The sequence below is a fragment of the Cebus imitator genome, unplaced genomic scaffold (assembly GCF_001604975.1).
Source record: "Cebus imitator isolate Cc_AM_T3 unplaced genomic scaffold, Cebus_imitator-1.0 Scaffold192, whole genome shotgun sequence".
NCBI classification, from domain to species: domain Eukaryota; kingdom Metazoa; phylum Chordata; class Mammalia; order Primates; family Cebidae; genus Cebus; species Cebus imitator.
Window position 1 is genome coordinate 3,781,240 of NW_016107507.1, and position 17,236 is coordinate 3,798,475.

The following is a 17,236-nucleotide window of genomic DNA, read 5'->3' on the forward strand; positions in this document are numbered from 1 at the left end:
AGCTAATTTTTGTATTTTCAGTAGAGATGGAGTTTCACCATGTTGACCAGGATGGCCTCGATCTCTTGACCTGGTGATCTACCTACCTCGGCCTCCCAAAGTGCTGGGATTATAGGCGTGAGCCACCACTCCTGGCCTCTGGAGTCCTACTTTTATGGGAATTTTACTTTTGGAATTTTTCTTTTCTCAATCACTTCTTCTATGAGGAAGCAGGAATACTGGGCAAAGCAAGGCAATGAAAACCAAGCTGAGCACCAGCAGGCTGGCACGGAGTTGCAGTGACGTCACTGGGGGCACCACGCCACCTCTGCTGTGCAGGGAAGTCCAGGTTGGCCATGAGGACGCTCGCTCCAAGGAAGGTTAACAGAAGCCACAGCTTCTGATCTTGAGTAGTCACGAAGCCTGAAGCCTGGAGCAGGGGCCTGGACATGTATTCTGAGGATGGTTCTTAAAGCAACAGAGTCCCATCAGGTCTGATGGGGAAACCTGGTTTGAGTTAAATCCCTCAATTCTAAAGCACAGTATGGGCCCCAAAATGAGAATTCTTTTTTTTTTTTTTTTTGAGACAGTCTTGATCTGTCACCAGGCTGAAGTGCAGTGGCGCAATCTTGGCTCACTGCAATCTCCACCTCCCATGTTCAAGCAATTCTCCTGCCTCAGCCTCCCAAGTAGCTGGGATTACAGGTGTGCACCACCACACCCAGCTAATTTTTTGTATTTTTAGTAGAGATGGGGTTTCACCATGTTGGCCAGGATGGTCTTGAATTCCTGACCTCATGATCCGCCCAGCTCGGTCTCCTGAAGTGCTGGGGTTACAGGCGTGAGCCACCATACCTGGTCGAGAATTCTTTAACAGGTACAGATCACATTTTCCACTTGGCTGCCCATCCATTCATCCATCCATCCATCCATCCATCCATCCATCATCCATTCATCCACCCACCCACCCATCCATCCACCCATTCATTATCCAGTTATCTATTCATCCATCCATCCACCCATTCATTTATCCATCCTCCACCATTTATCCTTCATCCACTCATCCATCCGTACTTCTGTATGCCATCAAACTATTCATCTATTCATCCATCCATCCATTCTGCAGTCATCCCTCTATACTTCCTATATATCCACTTCCATTCATACTTCCATATGCCATTTAACTACCCACCTATCCATCTATCCATCCATCTCCTTATCCATTCACTCATCCATCCATCCATCTCCTCCTCATCCATTCGTCCACTCCATACCATCCATCCATCCATCTCCCCTCCATCCATCCATCCATCTCCCCATTCATCCCTCCATCCATCTCCTCATCCATTCATCTACTCCCCACCATCCATCCATCCATCTCCCCATCCATCCATCCATTCATCCATCTCCCCATTCATCCATCTCCTCATCTAACCATCCATCTCCCCATCCATCCATCCATCTCCCCATCCAACCATCCATCTCATGCATTCACTCATTCATCCATCCATCTCCTCATCCATTCATCCATCTATCTCCTCATCCATTCATCCACTCCCCATCCATCCATCCATCCAACCATCCGTGCATCCGTCTACCTATCTACTCACCCACCTCTCCATCCACTCATCCTTCTACCCACCCATCCATCCATCACCTATCCTTCCAAGACTCATCCACTTATTCCTCTCCCCTTGCTGCTCCCCACCATGTCACAAAGGTGTGACAAGTAACACCAACCACTCCAGGCACAGGTTGCTGGCACCCTTTGGAAAAATACCTCCAAAGCATTCTATGCTGAGATCCACTTGCTAACACAGATTCAACTTTAATCTCAACCTAAAGATACTTATTTATCAGTTCCTTCCTCAGGGATACTTTTACATTCAATATTAAGCATTGAATGTTCTCCATTCTCAGGAGGAAAGGCTTTGGAGTGAGGGTAATGGAGATGTGTGCACTTGGGCCACCAGTCGGAGGCATTGCCTCATCACACGGACCCAGCATGCCTTCAGCACCACTGGAGTGCTGGGGCAAAGGCCAGCAGTAGGAGCTCCCAGCACAGCCACACTTCACCCGCCTCCAATTCTCCTTGCAAGGAACTAGCGGTATCATCTCCTTGTTCTCAAGGTCACCCAGCTAGGGGTTCTGTGGTTCCAAATATAGCACTTTTTCAATCACAGTGAGTGTTTGTTAAGCACCAGAGCTGACCAGAGAAAAGTGATTAGATTCTACTTTGGACAGGACAGTTTTGCACTCAAGGGCATCCATGTCCATGAGCCAGGATCTGGAAGCCCTTCTGCAGAGCTGATGTGCTGCTGGTGAGGACTCAGCTGCTGTCAGGGCAGGGTGGCCCCTGTCCCTGTTCCTCTCTCCCAGGACTCACCGCCCCACACAGCTTGCAGTGATGCCTCCTCTTGGTGATGGAGTTGAAGGTCTCACCGCAGCTCTTACAGCCCTGCTTCTCCTTGTCACGTCTGGTCTTACAGGATAGTTTTCTCGGCTCGAGCTGCAAGGAGGCAAACAGGTGCCGTCACTTCCGAGTCATGTGTGCACCCTGCCCCATACGGTGGTGGAGGGGCAGCTCTCGTGGCTGTAGAAGCAGCACAGGCTCGAGGCAAAAAGCAAAACATGCAAAAGGCGATGAAGTGAAGAGCCAAGTCCGCCGAGTCTCTTCCCACCTCAGCCCCCAGCGGCTGCCCATGCCCACTGCACCAAGTAAAGACTGTAAGTGGATCAAGATCTTCATGTTTGGAACAACTTGGCCAATGACTGTTTCTGATGCATCTGAAAAACTACTGAAAGGAGCCACAGCTGGAGGAACACGGCGCTTACTAGGATGGGCGGGAGGCAGCACAGCCACGGCCTTCAGCCCTGGGGAGGGGGCATCCCTGCCTGCGACCCGGACCATGTGGCCACACACCTGCTCTGTGCTGGGCACTGGGGGCGCATACCCTGTCAGCACGCCACATGGATGAATATAGGTGTGCACCCACATGCCTGCGTGTGCAGACGGCATGGCAACATCTGGGGAGGCCAGGTGCGGTGGCTTATGCCTGCAATCCTGGCACTCTGGGAGGCTGAGGCAGGTGGATCACTCGAGGTCAGGAGTAGACCAGCCTGGCCAACATGGTAAAACCCCATTTCTACTTAAAAAAATACAAAAAATAGCTGGGCGTGGTGGCAGGTGCCTGTAGTCCCAACTACTCGTGAGGCTGAGGCAGAAGAATCACTTCAATCCGGGAGGCGGTGAGTCGAGATCACACCACTGCACTCCAGCCTGGGTGACAGAGCAAGGCTCTGTCTCAAGAAAACAATAAATAAGTAAATCTGGGAGGACATGTGAGGACATCATGAAGAGCAGAGACCAGGAGCAGGGGCTGTACTCCCCTGTGTCTCCTGTTGCTGCCTGAACTGCCTACAGAGGAGGGGGGTGTGGAGGCAGGAGCAGGTCTAGCCTGGGGCCGCCCAGCCGAGCCCTGGCTTCCCTGTCTGATTATGAACAGTGCAAGGTGGACAAACCCCAGGCTGCTGCCTGCTGTCAGTCATGAGACACTGGATGGCCATCACCTCTCCTCCCTGAGCCTGTTTCCTTACCTGTAAAAAGGGCTGAGTGACTGCTTCCTGGGCCCTAAGCCTCACCACGGTACAGAAAACCTTGACTACGTTTGGCAAGCTGCTAATTACCCCTTCACGTTACAATGGCCTATAACTCCTGGAAAGGCCCCATCATTTGATAAAATGACTTCCTGGGCTTTTGAAGCTTGGCTGGCATCCAGCATTTCCTCTCTGGGGAGGAAGCGCCTCCCTTGAGACACTCTGCCATGGACACAGAAAACCCCGTTAAGAAGACTTTAGAAAAAGGCAAAGATGAGTATGAGTTCCCCAGGGTGTCAGAGCTGGAGCTGCGGCTAGAAACGTTTATCTCCACCCCTCCAGTGCGCAGTCAGGGAACTGAAGCCTGGGGTGGTTGTTATTCTGTTTAAAAGAAAACTACTGGCTGGGCATGGTGGCTCACACCTGTAATCCCAGCACTTTGGGAGGCTGAGGCAGGCGGATCACAAGGTCAGGAGTTTGAGACCAGCCTGGCCAACATGGTGAAACCCCATCTCTACTAAAAATACAAAAATTAGCTGGGTGTGTTGGCACATGCCTATAATCCCAGCTACTTGGGAGGCTGAGGCAAAAGAATCGCTTGAACCCAGGAGGCAGAGGTTGCAGTGAGCCAAGACTGTGCTATTGTACTCTAGCCTGACAAAAGAGGAGACTTCATTGCAGAAAAAAAGTAAGAAAACAAAGAAAACTACCTAAAATAAGCTTACCATTAGTATGGCGGAGCAGAATAAATAAAGAGAGGTCTGGATGTACTTTAAAATATTACAGAGAGCAGAATCATGTGTGTGTGGCAGGGCTGGGGGGCCAAGGGGTCGCAAGAACAGCACCAGGCTGAGGTTTCTGGAGCTGAGGAGGGAGGCTCACTGCAGTTATCCCCACTTGTGTGGGTCCAAAATCGCCGCAGGAAAATGCTAAACAACATACGCTAAAAACCTTTGACATAAACTCTTCATGTTTAAGGAGAAAGAGGGCCAGGCGCGGTGGCTCGCGTCTGTAATCCCAGCACTTTGGGAGGCTGAGGCGGGAGGGTTGAGGGCAGGAGCTTGAGACCAGTCTGGGCAACATGAGACCACGTCTGTACAAAAATTCAAAAAATTAGCCAATGTGGTGGCACGTGCCTGTAGTCCCACGTTTCAGGGGCTTAGGTGGGAGGATCGCTTGAGCCTAGAAGGTTGAAGTTGTAGTGAGTTGTGACCCCCACCACTGCACTCCAGCCCGGGCAACACAGCAAGATCCCAACTCAAAAACTAATAATAATAAAAAAAAGAAAAAGGCGAACTTAACTGGTTGAGGATGAGGGAGCCAGAGAGGGGTGGCTCAGATTGGGCATAAGCATTGGAGGCTGGGATGGGCTGAACTGTGTCCCCGTGCAAATTCACATGTTGAAAATTTAATTCCCAAAATCTCTGAATGTGACTGTATTTGGAGACAGGGCGTTTAAAGTGACATTAAGTTAAAATGAGGTCTTAGGCTGGGCCAATTCACTCTTACTGGTGTCTTTATAAGAGGAGATGAGGACACGGAGACATAGAGGGAAGACCGTGTGTGGACATAGGGAGGCAACTGCCATCTCCAAGCCAAGGAGAGGCTTCAGGAGAAACCAACCCTGCCCACACTCTGATCTCAAACTTCAGCCTCCAGGTGGTATTTTGTCCTGGCAGCCCCAACAAACTCATACTAGTGCCCCCGTGCAAATTCTGGCTGGCACTTCCAGCTGTGTGGCTTGGTCTGTGGTCTCCCTTCAGTGGCCCACCTGCAGGTCCCACCAGTGCCCACCAGTGCCCACCAGTGCTTGGCACAGGAGCCCAAAGGCAGGGCTGGCTCCTTTGAGGGTAACAGGGATGCTCACTTGCTGTGCCGCAGACCCCAGCACCTCTGTTGAATGGGCCTGGCTCCAAAGACACAGGTGTGAGGCGGCCTGGGCTCCCTCTGCAGTTTCTCTCATACTTAAGACCACAGTGGGGGCTCCAAGCACACTAGGTGGGGAATGGGCATCACAGACCTCGCAGCAAAAAACTGTTCTCCAGGTGAGCACCCGGAGAGGCTGGAAAGTGGGAGAGATGGATGGAACGGCGGTCCCGATGTGCACTTCAGCCCACAACTGCCTGCTCTTGGGGACCCCGGAAGGCGGACCCCTGCCACAGCACCCAGGGGTAGCACTGCATTGCAGCTAGGAATAGCACAGGATGTGCCCATGGGTCAGGGGCAGCGGGGGCCTGGAAGAGCAAAGAACAGCCATGTGGGAGAGCACGTTGCCTCAGGGCTGGGTGCACAGCCAGAGCTTGGCCTCTGAGGACCAAGGGGACCACGTCCCAGTGAAGGAACAGAGGACAATTCTGGAAGCAGCAAGTGTGGCCCACGGCTGGGGCAGCGCCGGGAGTCCCACTGGCTTCCTTTATCTGCCAAATCTTCCCAGCTACGGAGCTGAGCTGAGCACCTGGGGTGGGTCCTGACCCTGCACCAGCTCCCACGGAGCTGAGGCTCGCGGCCCACCGAGGTCAACCCTCCAGTTCCCATCATCAAGGTGCGGCTGAATTTGTAGGCATGAGCCAGTGGCTGAGGGGCCTCTTGCCAGGGACGGTCTCTCGGCCATGGCCATGCACACACCCCTGTGTGGACGAAGCGGCCATGCAGGTGGGCCCAAAGAAGGGAGCTCAGGTTTTCGTTGTGGACGTCGGCATATCAGAAAATCTGGGCCCAAGTCTCTCCAGGAACATGGAGAACTGTGGCTTTCTCAGTTTCTGACCGAGGGACTTAATCCTCCTAAGTGCCCAAAACACACCAGTGTTGACCCAGAGAGTGGTCTCCACCAAGGGCCAATGGAGCTGTCCCCTCCAGGAACTGGGGGCACAGCTGGGTCACACAGAATCAGAGCCCAGTCAGTGGCCCTGATGGAACCGAGTCAGTTTCATCAGATGCTAGAAATGACCCAGCAGGGGGCGCTGGCGGTGGGGCACAGGCACTCCCTGGGGCTGTTCCAACAGGAGGGCGGTGGCTGGGCTGACGCCTCCGCTCCTTGCTGACTGCCCTGCTCTGGAGCCCGAGGGTGGACACAGGGCAGGGCCTCGTCCCAGGAGGGGCAGCTCCAGCATTGTGGGGAGGGGCAGTGCCTGGGAAGAGCCCTGGCACTGCCCTGTCAAGGGTGCCCTTAGATGCCTCACTGGGACCTTGGAGGGGTCCACGTGTCACCCACGGTGGGTCTGAGGCCCTAAGAGACCTTTTGGACTCTGACGTTTTGTGTTTCTGTTAAGAGCAACTCAATGCTTGAATTCTGCAAGGCCCCTTGCAAAACTTCCTGGCTTGGGTGTAGCTTCTGTTAGGAAAGGGGCTTACAGGAAATAGACAGAAGAAATTGAGGCTCAGGAAGTAAGTTTAAGTTTGGTATACTGTAGCCAAAATCACTGTTGCCGATGTGAGAACTGACTTGCTTTTGAGTGCTTTGGCAAACGCGCAGAGTATCATGTCCGCCACACCCCATTAGCCCCATGCAGCTCAACACAGACACGGAGCTTGACAGCTCCCACCATGTCTCAACTCTTTTGCTCACAGGGGGACACAGTGAGGAACACAGGGCAGCCAGGCCACATCCACTGGGCGCAGGGAGGCCCTGCGCTGGAGCCGTGCTGTTGTTTGGTGGTCTGTCGTGGGCCCTGCCCTGGCTCGGTGTGGGTAAAGGGACAGAGACGAGAGACTGGAACTGGAATTGTGACCCTGAGTGCCAGGCTTCTCCGGGCTGCTGCAGAACCTGGGGAGGCTGAGGAAGTAAAGGGAATGGGGCAGGCGGCACTGTCCACCCAGCTGGGTGCACCCATTGAGGCACAGCGGGGTCTGCTGGCCACGGCCTGGCCCGGCAGGCCCTGAGCCCCTGTTACCTTCTCTCCTGTGAAGGAGGCAGGTGGCCAATAGGGGCAGCACCTGTGTGGCTGGCAGTGCCTGGCAGCTTCTCTGATCTCTCTGCCCAGAGCCAAGTGAGGCTGGAGAGGAGGCACTGGTCAAAGCCCTGCTCCAAGGCCACCTCCAAGCTGTGACTTTCCGCAGGTTACAACATTTTAAACCATGGCCTTGCAGGTTCTTCCAGCTAGAACACTCTCCTGTCTAAGCACCAACCCAGGGTTAGCCTTCCTGGGACCCTGTCCCACACTCAGATGCCCCTGAGAAGAGCGATCCCTCAGCGAGGCCTGGGATCCTGCTGTTCCTACAACCAGCCCAGGTCCTGCCCACCCAGGGCCTCCCTCAAGACGTGGCCTCCACCCACTTCTGCTTCCCTGCCTCCCCCAGGCACTGAAGTTGCCTCTCCAGGGCCTGTGGACTCACACCCGGGACAGATGCACTCACAAAGGACGGGTGGCTCTCACTGAGCCTTGATGCCTCTGCAGCGGGACAGTGATCATGGATGACGCCACAGGCCTGGCCCACGGCCCAGGGCTGGACATGGAGGGTCATTGGGCAGAGGCCAGCCCAGTTCACTCCTTATGTGAGCTGTGCGGGTGGGAGGCAGCGCTCCGTGCCAGGGCATCACCATGGAGACTGTCGGGGATGCCTGCCCTGGCTGTGGGAAGCGGGGCTGATCAGGCAGTGCCTCACACACGGGTGTGGGCTGTCCCGTCCCCACCGGGGCCCTTCGATTGTGCCTGCTGTGGGCAGCTCACACTTGTGTGGCTGCACTCATAGCCTGAGTACACATTGCTTTTCCTAACTTTCCTAAATGCTCCAGAAAGGGGACTGAAGAGCTCTGTGGGTCTGGAGCGCAGCCAGCCTCACACTTGCAGTTTGGCAATACAAAAAGTTGCTGATGGGCGGATTCCTGTCATTGAGATATTTTTATCAGGGGCCCCCGAGGCAGGCTACGGGGCTTTATAAACTTGGACAGAGCAAATAGCAGGTGTCAAGGCCCTGGGGCCTTGCAGGGCAAGGGGAGCCCAGGGCATCTCAGGGGAGGATGGCCAGAAAGCCAGGTGAGGTCAGACAGAAGAAGAGACGAGGGAGAGGAGATTCTCTCCTAGGCAGCCAGGGGACCACTTCCCCCAGGATGCCTGCCCCATGTCAGATTTCTCATTTCAGTGTTAATAAGATGTCCTGGCTGGGCGTGTTGGCTCATGCTTGTAATCCCAGCACTTTGGGCGGATCACCTGAGGTCAGGAGTTCAAGACCAGCCTGACCAATATGGAGAAACCTTGTTTCTACTAAAAATACAAAAAAAAATTAGCCAGGCGTGGTAGCATATGCCTATAATCCCAGATACTCGGGAGGCGGAGGTAGGAGAATCACTTGAACCTGGGAGGCAGAAGTTGTGGTGAGCCAAGATCGTGCTATTGTACCCCAACCTGAGCAACAAGAGTGAAATTCCATCTCAAATAATAATAATAAGATGTCCCTTCAGGGTGCCTGTCTGCTCCGCAGAGGCCAGGTTGCTGTGCTTCGCGAATCCGGGGTCTCTCCTCTTGCCCGTTGGGATGTATTTGGAAGTCCCCCCACGCCTCCGCACTCCATCCTGCCCCTGAGGCGCTACATCCATCCCAAGGTCTCCTCAGTTTCTTCCTGGTTTCCCAAGGCCTGGCCAGCCCAGATCATGATGGGTGGGACCTGGTAAAGCTCGGGTCATGGGAGGGGCCGGCTAGCAGCCAGCCCACCTGGACAGACCCATCTGGGGTGGGGCTGGGGCAGCCATCTGGGGCCACGTCATTCCTGAGCCCGCACAGCACGGGTGCGGCGAGGCACCTGGAGAACCGCCTCCCCACTTTTGGGTGCAGCAGCCACACTGGGGTGCTCCAGGGTGACGTTGCTATCAGCGTTGGCAAGTGCCAGGCCTGGGCAAGGAGGGCGGCTCCAGGTACAGACGCTCTCAGCCCTCATCCTCTTTAACTTCCCAGATTAAACGGAGAGAGGCGGGCCTCATCCCAGTTCCCACGGCATGTCCCTGGCAGGCGGGCACACGGACACAGCCCGCCTGGCCCGGAGCAGCACCCTTGCGTGCTGGCTGCCGTAAGGCACACAAGAACACAGATGGGGCGAGGCAGGGAGACCCAGGCCTCCCTGGCCGCAGCTTGGGGCGAAGGACTAAGCGGTCTTCTGCATTACCGAGCCGCCTAAGGGTCCTTGTGCTGTTAATGCACGCTTTATGGGATGATTCACACATGTGAAGAGCATAAATGTTCACTTAGAGCTCAGAGGATTCTCACATGTGTGCACAGCTGTGTGACCACCTCCTACCAGGTAATGGACATCCCCACACTGACAGGCCCCCATGTGCCTGCCTTACAGAGTCCCCTGCAGTGACCATGCAGTCACCAGCGCCTGGTCTCTGACACAGCTTCACCTCTGCACAATCAGGCCCCCAGTCACAGTGAGCAGGGCAGGCTGGCCCCTCAGCCCTCGGCCTCCAGGAGGACCCAGTCTGACCCTCCTTTTCCATCTTCCCTACAGGTCACCCTGGTCCGACCCCCCGCCGCCCTTCACCCCTGCTGACTGCTGAGCACGGGTCACTCACCCCTGCCACAGCCCCGCTGCCTTCATTGGTCATCACGGGCTCCACAGGGCTGGTGCTCGTGATCTGGAAGGATACAGAGGTCGAGTAAGAGGCGATTCCAGGGCCACGTAACCCTGTACAGTGGGGGTACTGTTCCTGAAGCCCCCAGCACCTCCGTGTGTGGAGGGCAGGCTCAGGAAAGGAATTCCCAGGCCTAGGATTGGCTATGTCTCTGGGGAAGCTGCTCCCTCCTTGGGGCTGCCTGAGCTAGAGGCCTCTCCTAGAAGGGGCATCTCCCAGTGTGGTAGGTGGCTAGTGGGTGATGTCTCCCTATGGCCCGCCCTGATCAGGAGCTCTAATTCACACCAAGTCACCCAGTGGGTGAGGAGGGCCCCTTTGTGTTCTTTCTCATCCTCCACGGATCCTTATGGGGATGCTCTGCAGCCCCCCACTTTCTCAGCAGAGTGAGGCTCTGGGTTCAGCCTCTGGACAGAAAGGGCTTGGCCAGCTTTGAGGACAGCCAGGCTCAGCTCAGTAGCTCATGTTCCCAGGTCACCTCCACTCAAGGCAGTCCCAGAATCTTCCTTACTGGATGGTGCAAAGTTCTTACAAAGTAAGTGCAGAAAACAGAAAAAACCTAGTGGACTTGATGCAAATATGAAGTGGGTATGGGGGAGGTGGGCTGTGCCAGGCAGGCCCCTGGAGCTGGCAGGGAGGGCAGAGCCAGCCTGGAGTTGGGATTCAGGCCTGTGGGGTCAGGGCCAGGTGGTGAGAGTTGGGGCACCCTCACTCTGAGTCATGCCTGGTGCTCCCGTGAAGGCTGGAGCGGAGGGCCTGGCACAGGGCTCAGAGCATGGTCTCTCCTGGGTGCCTCCCCAACACCTATGCCTTGTCCAGAGCCAGCGGCTCCAGGGCCTTCCTTGCAGTGGGCAGAGATTGGGCTCCTCACCCAATCCTTTCTCCCTGACTCCAGGGAAGTGCCAGGGAAGAGGGGCTTGGCCCGGAGGCTGCAGCCCTGACTCCCTGGCCAGGCCTCCTGCCAAGGACCCTGTAGTCCTGCCTCTTGCCCAGCTCAAGTCTCCACATGAAATCCCCCTTGGGGCAGTTCTGCATCGGATGGGGAGTGAGATGCTCTCACTGCTTCCCCCAGCGGGCTCTGAGCCACCATCTCCCAGGGCACGGGGGCACTGGGGAGAAAACACAACCACAGAAAGGGGTCTGCAGTCATGGGCTGTGCTGGGCCAGACAGAGTGGTGTGCAGGCAGTGCACCACGGCCCTGTGACGCTGGTTCCACCACCCATGGCCTGGGCATGTCACCGAGCTTCTCCGAGACTCAGTTTCCACGGGGATGATGTAACAGCCCTTGGTGTGGACGATGCTGTGCAGAAGGCACTAGACAACGAAGCAGGTCATGCAGGAGTGCTTCCTCCATGCCCGCATCCTGCTTTCCCGCCCACCTGGGCACTGACCATGGGCCTGGGGCGCAGCAGGCTGCAGTGGGCCTTTAGTGGAGGATGGGTGGGGTGAAATTAAGTTCAGCCTGAAGTTGCCATGGAAAGATGGCCAACTGTTCAAACCATGTTCAAATACAGCAAACGTGGAGCTATAACCAATCCAGCTGTTTCTGTGCCTCAGTTTCCCTTTTCTATCCATGAATCTTCTCCGACCAGGAAGCAGCACAGGGGGCTCCTCTGGATCTATTCTGGATTCAGGGGTTACTGGGAAGCAGAGGGAGTGGGGGTGCTGTTTCATCCACAAATAGTTGTTCGCTCAATTAAATTGTTAAATTTAATTTGTCTGAAGTTTTTTCTTTTAATTCAAAGGAGCGCCTGCTGTCCTGGTCCCCGGTGCAGCAGGAGGAAAGCCTGGGGACCAAGCTGCCCCCCGAGAGAGCAGGGCCTTTTGCTCCCAGCAGGCAGCCGGTCCCGATGGTCCCACTGCGCCCCAGGCCACTGACTCACAGGTGCGTCTGGAGAGAGGCTGGGGTCCTCATCCTGGCTGAAGGTACCACCGAAAGCCTTGAAGGTCTCGCTGTTCTGCTTGTGCTTCTCGATGGTGGCCTGGAGGATCTGGACACAGCAACACAACAGCAAGGGCCATCAAGGGCTGTGGGAGGACGCTGCGCGCAGGAGAGACGCACCTGCCTCTGTCCCGAGGACGCGTCCTGGCGTTCCCAGGACAATGCCCAGGCTACTGGCCATCTCCCTTCCCCCTACCAATGATGCGGGCTCCCCTTGGAGATGTCCAGATTGAGGAGATCCACCCCGAGCAGAGAACCTGGCCTGTGACTCCACCAGGCCCATTCATGTTTCTTTGGGGGCCTCAAACAAATCAATGGGTTGAAAGGCTTGTGGCATCTGAAGGTGCTCATGAAGGCACAGTGTGTTCACTGCATCCCTGTGGGGTAGGGCACAGGGCCGGCAGTCCCGGAGGCCAGGGCCCCCACCCTCTGCCCCAAAATGAATGGCCTTACTGCTCAATCACTTGGTCATTTGGTTACTTTACAACTTTAGAAGCTTCACCTGAATCCATTCTTTCTTCTCTTCCTCTGTCCTATAAAACCAAAACAATCTTGTATTAATCCAGTCTTGGATACTGACTCTAAATGAGCAGCCCTTTCTCAGCCCTGCAGCACACCCCTGAGCCACACACTGGCTTTTCAACGGATTGGAAGATTGACCCCAAGGGCCCCAAAACACTCGTCGCCTGGTGGGGTCAGGTGAGCCACGCAGAGCTCTCTGCAGTGGCTGTACATCAATGCCTCCTTGGACCATGAATGGGTCATTATGAAGATCCCACTGTTGGTGGAGCGTGGGAGACCAGAACTCCCATGTATGGCCAGTCAGAGCACAGCCTGACACCACCTTAAAGGGTAACGTGGCAACAGCCAGCAGTATTTCAAACAGATGCACTACCCTGCGACCAGCAATTCTACATCAGCAATCTATCTCACAGCTATAATTACACACAATAGAAATGCCTAAGAACAAGGACAGTGCTTGCAGCACCACTTGTGATGGTGAGGTTCGGGGGGAGCACAGGTCCTTGTCAGCAGGAACTAGTTAACGATCACAATGGAAAATTACGTTGCTGGCTTGGTGCGGTGGCTCATGCCTGTAATCTCAGCACTTTGGGAGGCCTAGGTGGGCAGATCACACAAGGTCAGGAATTCAAGATTATCCTGGCCAACATGGTGAAACCCCATCTGTACTAAAAATACAAAAAAATAGCCGGGTATGGTGTTGCGTGCCAGTAGTCCCAGCTACTTGGGAGGCTGAGGCAGGAGAATTGCTGGAACCTGGGAGGTGGAGGTTGCAGTGAGCTGAGATTGCACCACTCCACTCCAGCCTGGTGACAGGGCAAGACTCCGTCTCAAAAAAAAAAAAAGAAAGAAAAGAAAACTATATTGTTTTAGGAACGATGTGCAGATATGGGATGATTCTTGACAAATTAGGTAAAGAAAGCAAGATGCAGGGCACATTACACAAGTAAACAGCCATCTATGATTTAAAACACAGATATATATGCTTGTGCATAGAAAATCCTAGCAGGGGCTGGGCATGGTGGCTCATGCCTGTAATCCCAGCACTTTGGGAGGCCCAGGCATGTGGATCACCCGAGGTCAGGAGTTCAAGACCAGACTGGCCAACATGGTGAAACCCTATTGGGTTTTCACCAAACAAAAAATTAGCCTGGTATGGTAGCACGCGCCTGTAACCCCAGCTACCCAGGAGGCTGAGGCAGGAGAACTGCTTGAACCTGGGAGGCCAAGGTTGCAGTGAGCCGAGATTGCACCACTGCACTCCAGCCTGGGCAACAACCGTGAAATTCCATCTCAAAAAAAAAGAAAAGAGAATACTAAAGGATACTGGAGAGAGGACTAAGAATGTGCTGGGCATGCTGAACAGGAGGTGGGCAGAGGCTGAAATTGACCCTCTGATTTTAAAGCTTGAAACTAAGTATTTGTTTTATCTGAGTTCCTTCCTCAGAAAATACCTTCATGCTTCTAAAAAAAAAAAAACCATCAAGGAACTGAAACTCACCAGGTCACCACATCCAGACAATGAGAGGCCCAGACCCCGTATTCTCCTGATTGCTTTCTCCTGCTCTCCCTAGTTCCTGCTTCCTTACACATTGTTACATTTTCCCCCTGCTGTTTAAGCTCCTAGTTTTAGTTGGTCAGGGAGCTGGATTTGAGAAGGAGTTCCCATCTCCTTGGCCCCTGCAGCAGATTAAAGCTTCTTCCTTATATAATAACCATCTTGGTGGTTGGCTTTCCGTGCAGTGAGCAGCAAGACCTAGACAGAACCCTGGTGCTTTGGTAACAGTACTGTTAAACTTGAACCCATGCATAAATAAAAATACATTGCAAGGTTATTCAGTTTAGAAAAAGAAGACATGAGGTTAAAGACATTCCCTAGAAACAGCCCGTGCCGTACCGTGTCTGCAGCTCCAGGGACCTTTTTTTTCCCGTTATGATGAATGTATGTGCAGTATTCGGCTTGATGATATCTTGCACCTGAAGGGTCAGGGACAAAGAACAAAGCAAAACCAAGCTGGTCACTTTAGCAGGTCCTTAACTCGAGCCTCATGTTCTCTGACTTAGAAGTGTTTCCCCGAGGAGGTAGCTGAGGTGAGCCTGTGGCCCCATAGTTCTGCAGGGAGAGGGGCGCAGAGGCTCAGGTCACTGTGGTTGCTGCATTGGTCCATTGGGGACAGTGGGCCTCCCGTCCTGCTCTGACACCGCTGGGACTGCTCATCTTCTGTGCTTGGAACTCTGTTGACCAAACCCACTTTCCAACACCCAGCCCGTCAGCCCTTCTCCCCACGTCACTCCCACCCATCCCACTTGAAGACAAGTCATTCCCCACAGGCACCACTGGGCACTGCCCCCACAGCAGCCATGTCCCCTTAGGAGGGAAAGGGATCTGATGAGAAGAGTGAGGATGGTCTTAGCCACTCTGCAGATGCCTGAGCCCCAGAGCAGGTGTGGCCTGAGATTAGAGATGTAAATAGAACAATGTATGCCCAGAACAAATGAAAATGGGGTCACTTCTTCATAGACCCGCAGCCTCAGATTCCGTCCTCTCCCATCGGGATGAGACCACAGAGACCATGGCACATGTGACGGCTCCTGGTAGTCCCCAGGCCAAACCCCCAGGAACCATCTGACCGCCAGCCAGTGGCTTTAGGGAAATAGAGACCCTGGGCTATGCCCAGAATCCCGACTTTCCCTAAACACAGGGTGAGAACTTCTGTATTAGCATATTAAACTAATTAAAATATGACTGATTATTTTTTAATGGAGAAACACTAGGACAGTGGTTTCTTTCACTATTATAAAAAGCCAGCCATGTAATTGTGGTGGCTCATGCCTATAAACCCAGCACTTTGGGAGGCTGAGGCGGGAGGATCGCTTGAGTCCAGGAGTTAAGAGACCAGCCTGGGCAACATAGTGAGACCATGTTTTTATAGAAAATAAAAAATTAGCTAGGCCTGGTGGGGCATACCTCTTGTCCCAGCTACCTGGGAGGCTGAGGTGGGAGGATGATTGCTTGTGCCCAGGAGGTTGAGGCTGTGGTGAGCTATGTTTGTGCCGCTCACTGCATTCCAAGTTGGCTGATAGGGCAAGACCCTGTCTCAAAAATAATAATTAAAAAATAATAATAAGACAACCTTTAAAAAAAGGTATTTTCTCTAGTCAGTCATTTTTTTTCTTTTTGAGATGGAGTAACCCAGGTTGGAGTGCAATGGTATGATCTTGGCTCACTGCAACCTCCACTTCCTGGGTTCAAGGGATTCTCCTGCCTCAGCCTCCGGAATAGCTGGGATTACAGGCACACACCACCTCGACCGGCTAATCTTTGTATTTTAGTAGAGACAGGGTTTCACCATGTTGGCCAGGCTGGTCTTGAACTCCTGACCTCAGGTGATCCGCCCACCTCGGCCTTCCAAAGTGCTGGGATTACAGGTGTAAACTGCCATCCCCAGCCTAGTCAGTCACTACTTTTTTTTCCTTTTGAGATGAAGTCTCACTCTGTTACCATGCTGGAGTGTAGTGGCGAGATCTCGACTCACTGCAACCTCCGACTCCCTGGTTCAAGAGATTACATGAACCACCACTCCCAGCCAGTCATTATTTTAATAGTATTTCTTAACCCGAATTCAGAGAATGTCAAGGTAAGAAGGGATTTTTGGTGGCATTAAGCAAGTGATTACATATTTTGATTTAGCAAATATTTCTGGAGTACCCATTAATTCAAAGCCCTCCCTACAGGGGACGGGGACCCATTCCAGCCCCCCAACTCCCACTGCAATGAGGCACAGAATAGGCCCTGGGAACAGGGGGACAGCAAAGAAAAAGGTCATTGGTCATTCTGGACCATGCCACAAAGCTGCCTAGAACTCTCCCCCAGGCTCTGGTGCAGGAGGACAGGAAAGAGCTCAGGACCCAGGAACCAGGCAAGAGAAGCAGGCCCTCGCCCCAGCCAGATTTCTCCCTGCAACCCTGAGCTTCATCTTTGGGTTTGTAAATAGGGCCCCAAATCCTAGCCTCACAGGTGACAGGGTTCAGTTCAGGTCCTGGTGCCATCCTGACTGCTCCCTGCATCCTCCAAGGCTCTGCAGAGAGGGGAGTTGGCAGCAACATGGCAGGTGGGCCAAGCAGAGAAGGCTGGAATCCTGCCCTTCCAGCCCGGGGTGCCAGGACCCAGATAATGCCTTGGTCACAAATAGGGTCTGTGGCATGGAGAAGCAGGCAGGGTTGCCAGGCTGCACAGAGGTAAGTGCCCCAGTAGCCAGAGCCTGATGTCCCCAGCCCTGTTCAGTGTCCCTTCTAGGGGGACGTGTTTGAGAGGGAGGAGCTCACCCACCTGGAGGCCCGAGATGTCCATCTTCTCCCGGACGCTGAACTTCTGGCCCATGAGCCGCAGTTTGGGCACACAGTAAAGGATCATGCTGTTGAACTGCAAGAGGGATGGCACAAGTGAGGAACGGGAGCTGCCTGCAGGCCACCCCCAGGGCCCCAGTGAGCTTCCCACATTGGATCCTTTTCTTTTTCTAAAAATATGCTATAAAGTGAAAAATATTTTTAAAAAGATATGCACAGTAATTTTAACTAGGGTTAAATCTTTCAGTGAGGAGACTCTAGTCACTAGCTGCTTTATTGTGCATTT

The 17,236-nt window shown here is 53.8% G+C and overlaps 1 protein-coding gene across 4 annotated transcripts in view; it reads right to left on the reverse strand.

The window, feature by feature from the left end:
• The window catches only part of FGD3 (FYVE, RhoGEF and PH domain containing 3), an 87,611-nt gene that overhangs the window by 6,191 nt on the left and 64,184 nt on the right, over positions 1-17,236 (reverse strand). For all 4 annotated transcript variants that reach the window (XM_037745145.1, XM_017546912.2, XM_017546913.2 and 1 more), the window contains 6 exons: positions 16,934-17,026; positions 14,501-14,580; positions 12,584-12,614; positions 12,023-12,130; positions 10,082-10,144; positions 2,366-2,488 (listed from right to left, as the gene is read on the reverse strand). In XM_037745145.1, coding sequence (XP_037601073.1) covers positions 2,366-2,488; positions 10,082-10,144; positions 12,023-12,130; positions 12,584-12,614; positions 14,501-14,580; positions 16,934-17,026 — 498 coding nt within the window. The remainder of the gene's footprint in view (positions 1-2,365; positions 2,489-10,081; positions 10,145-12,022; positions 12,131-12,583; positions 12,615-14,500; positions 14,581-16,933; positions 17,027-17,236) is intronic.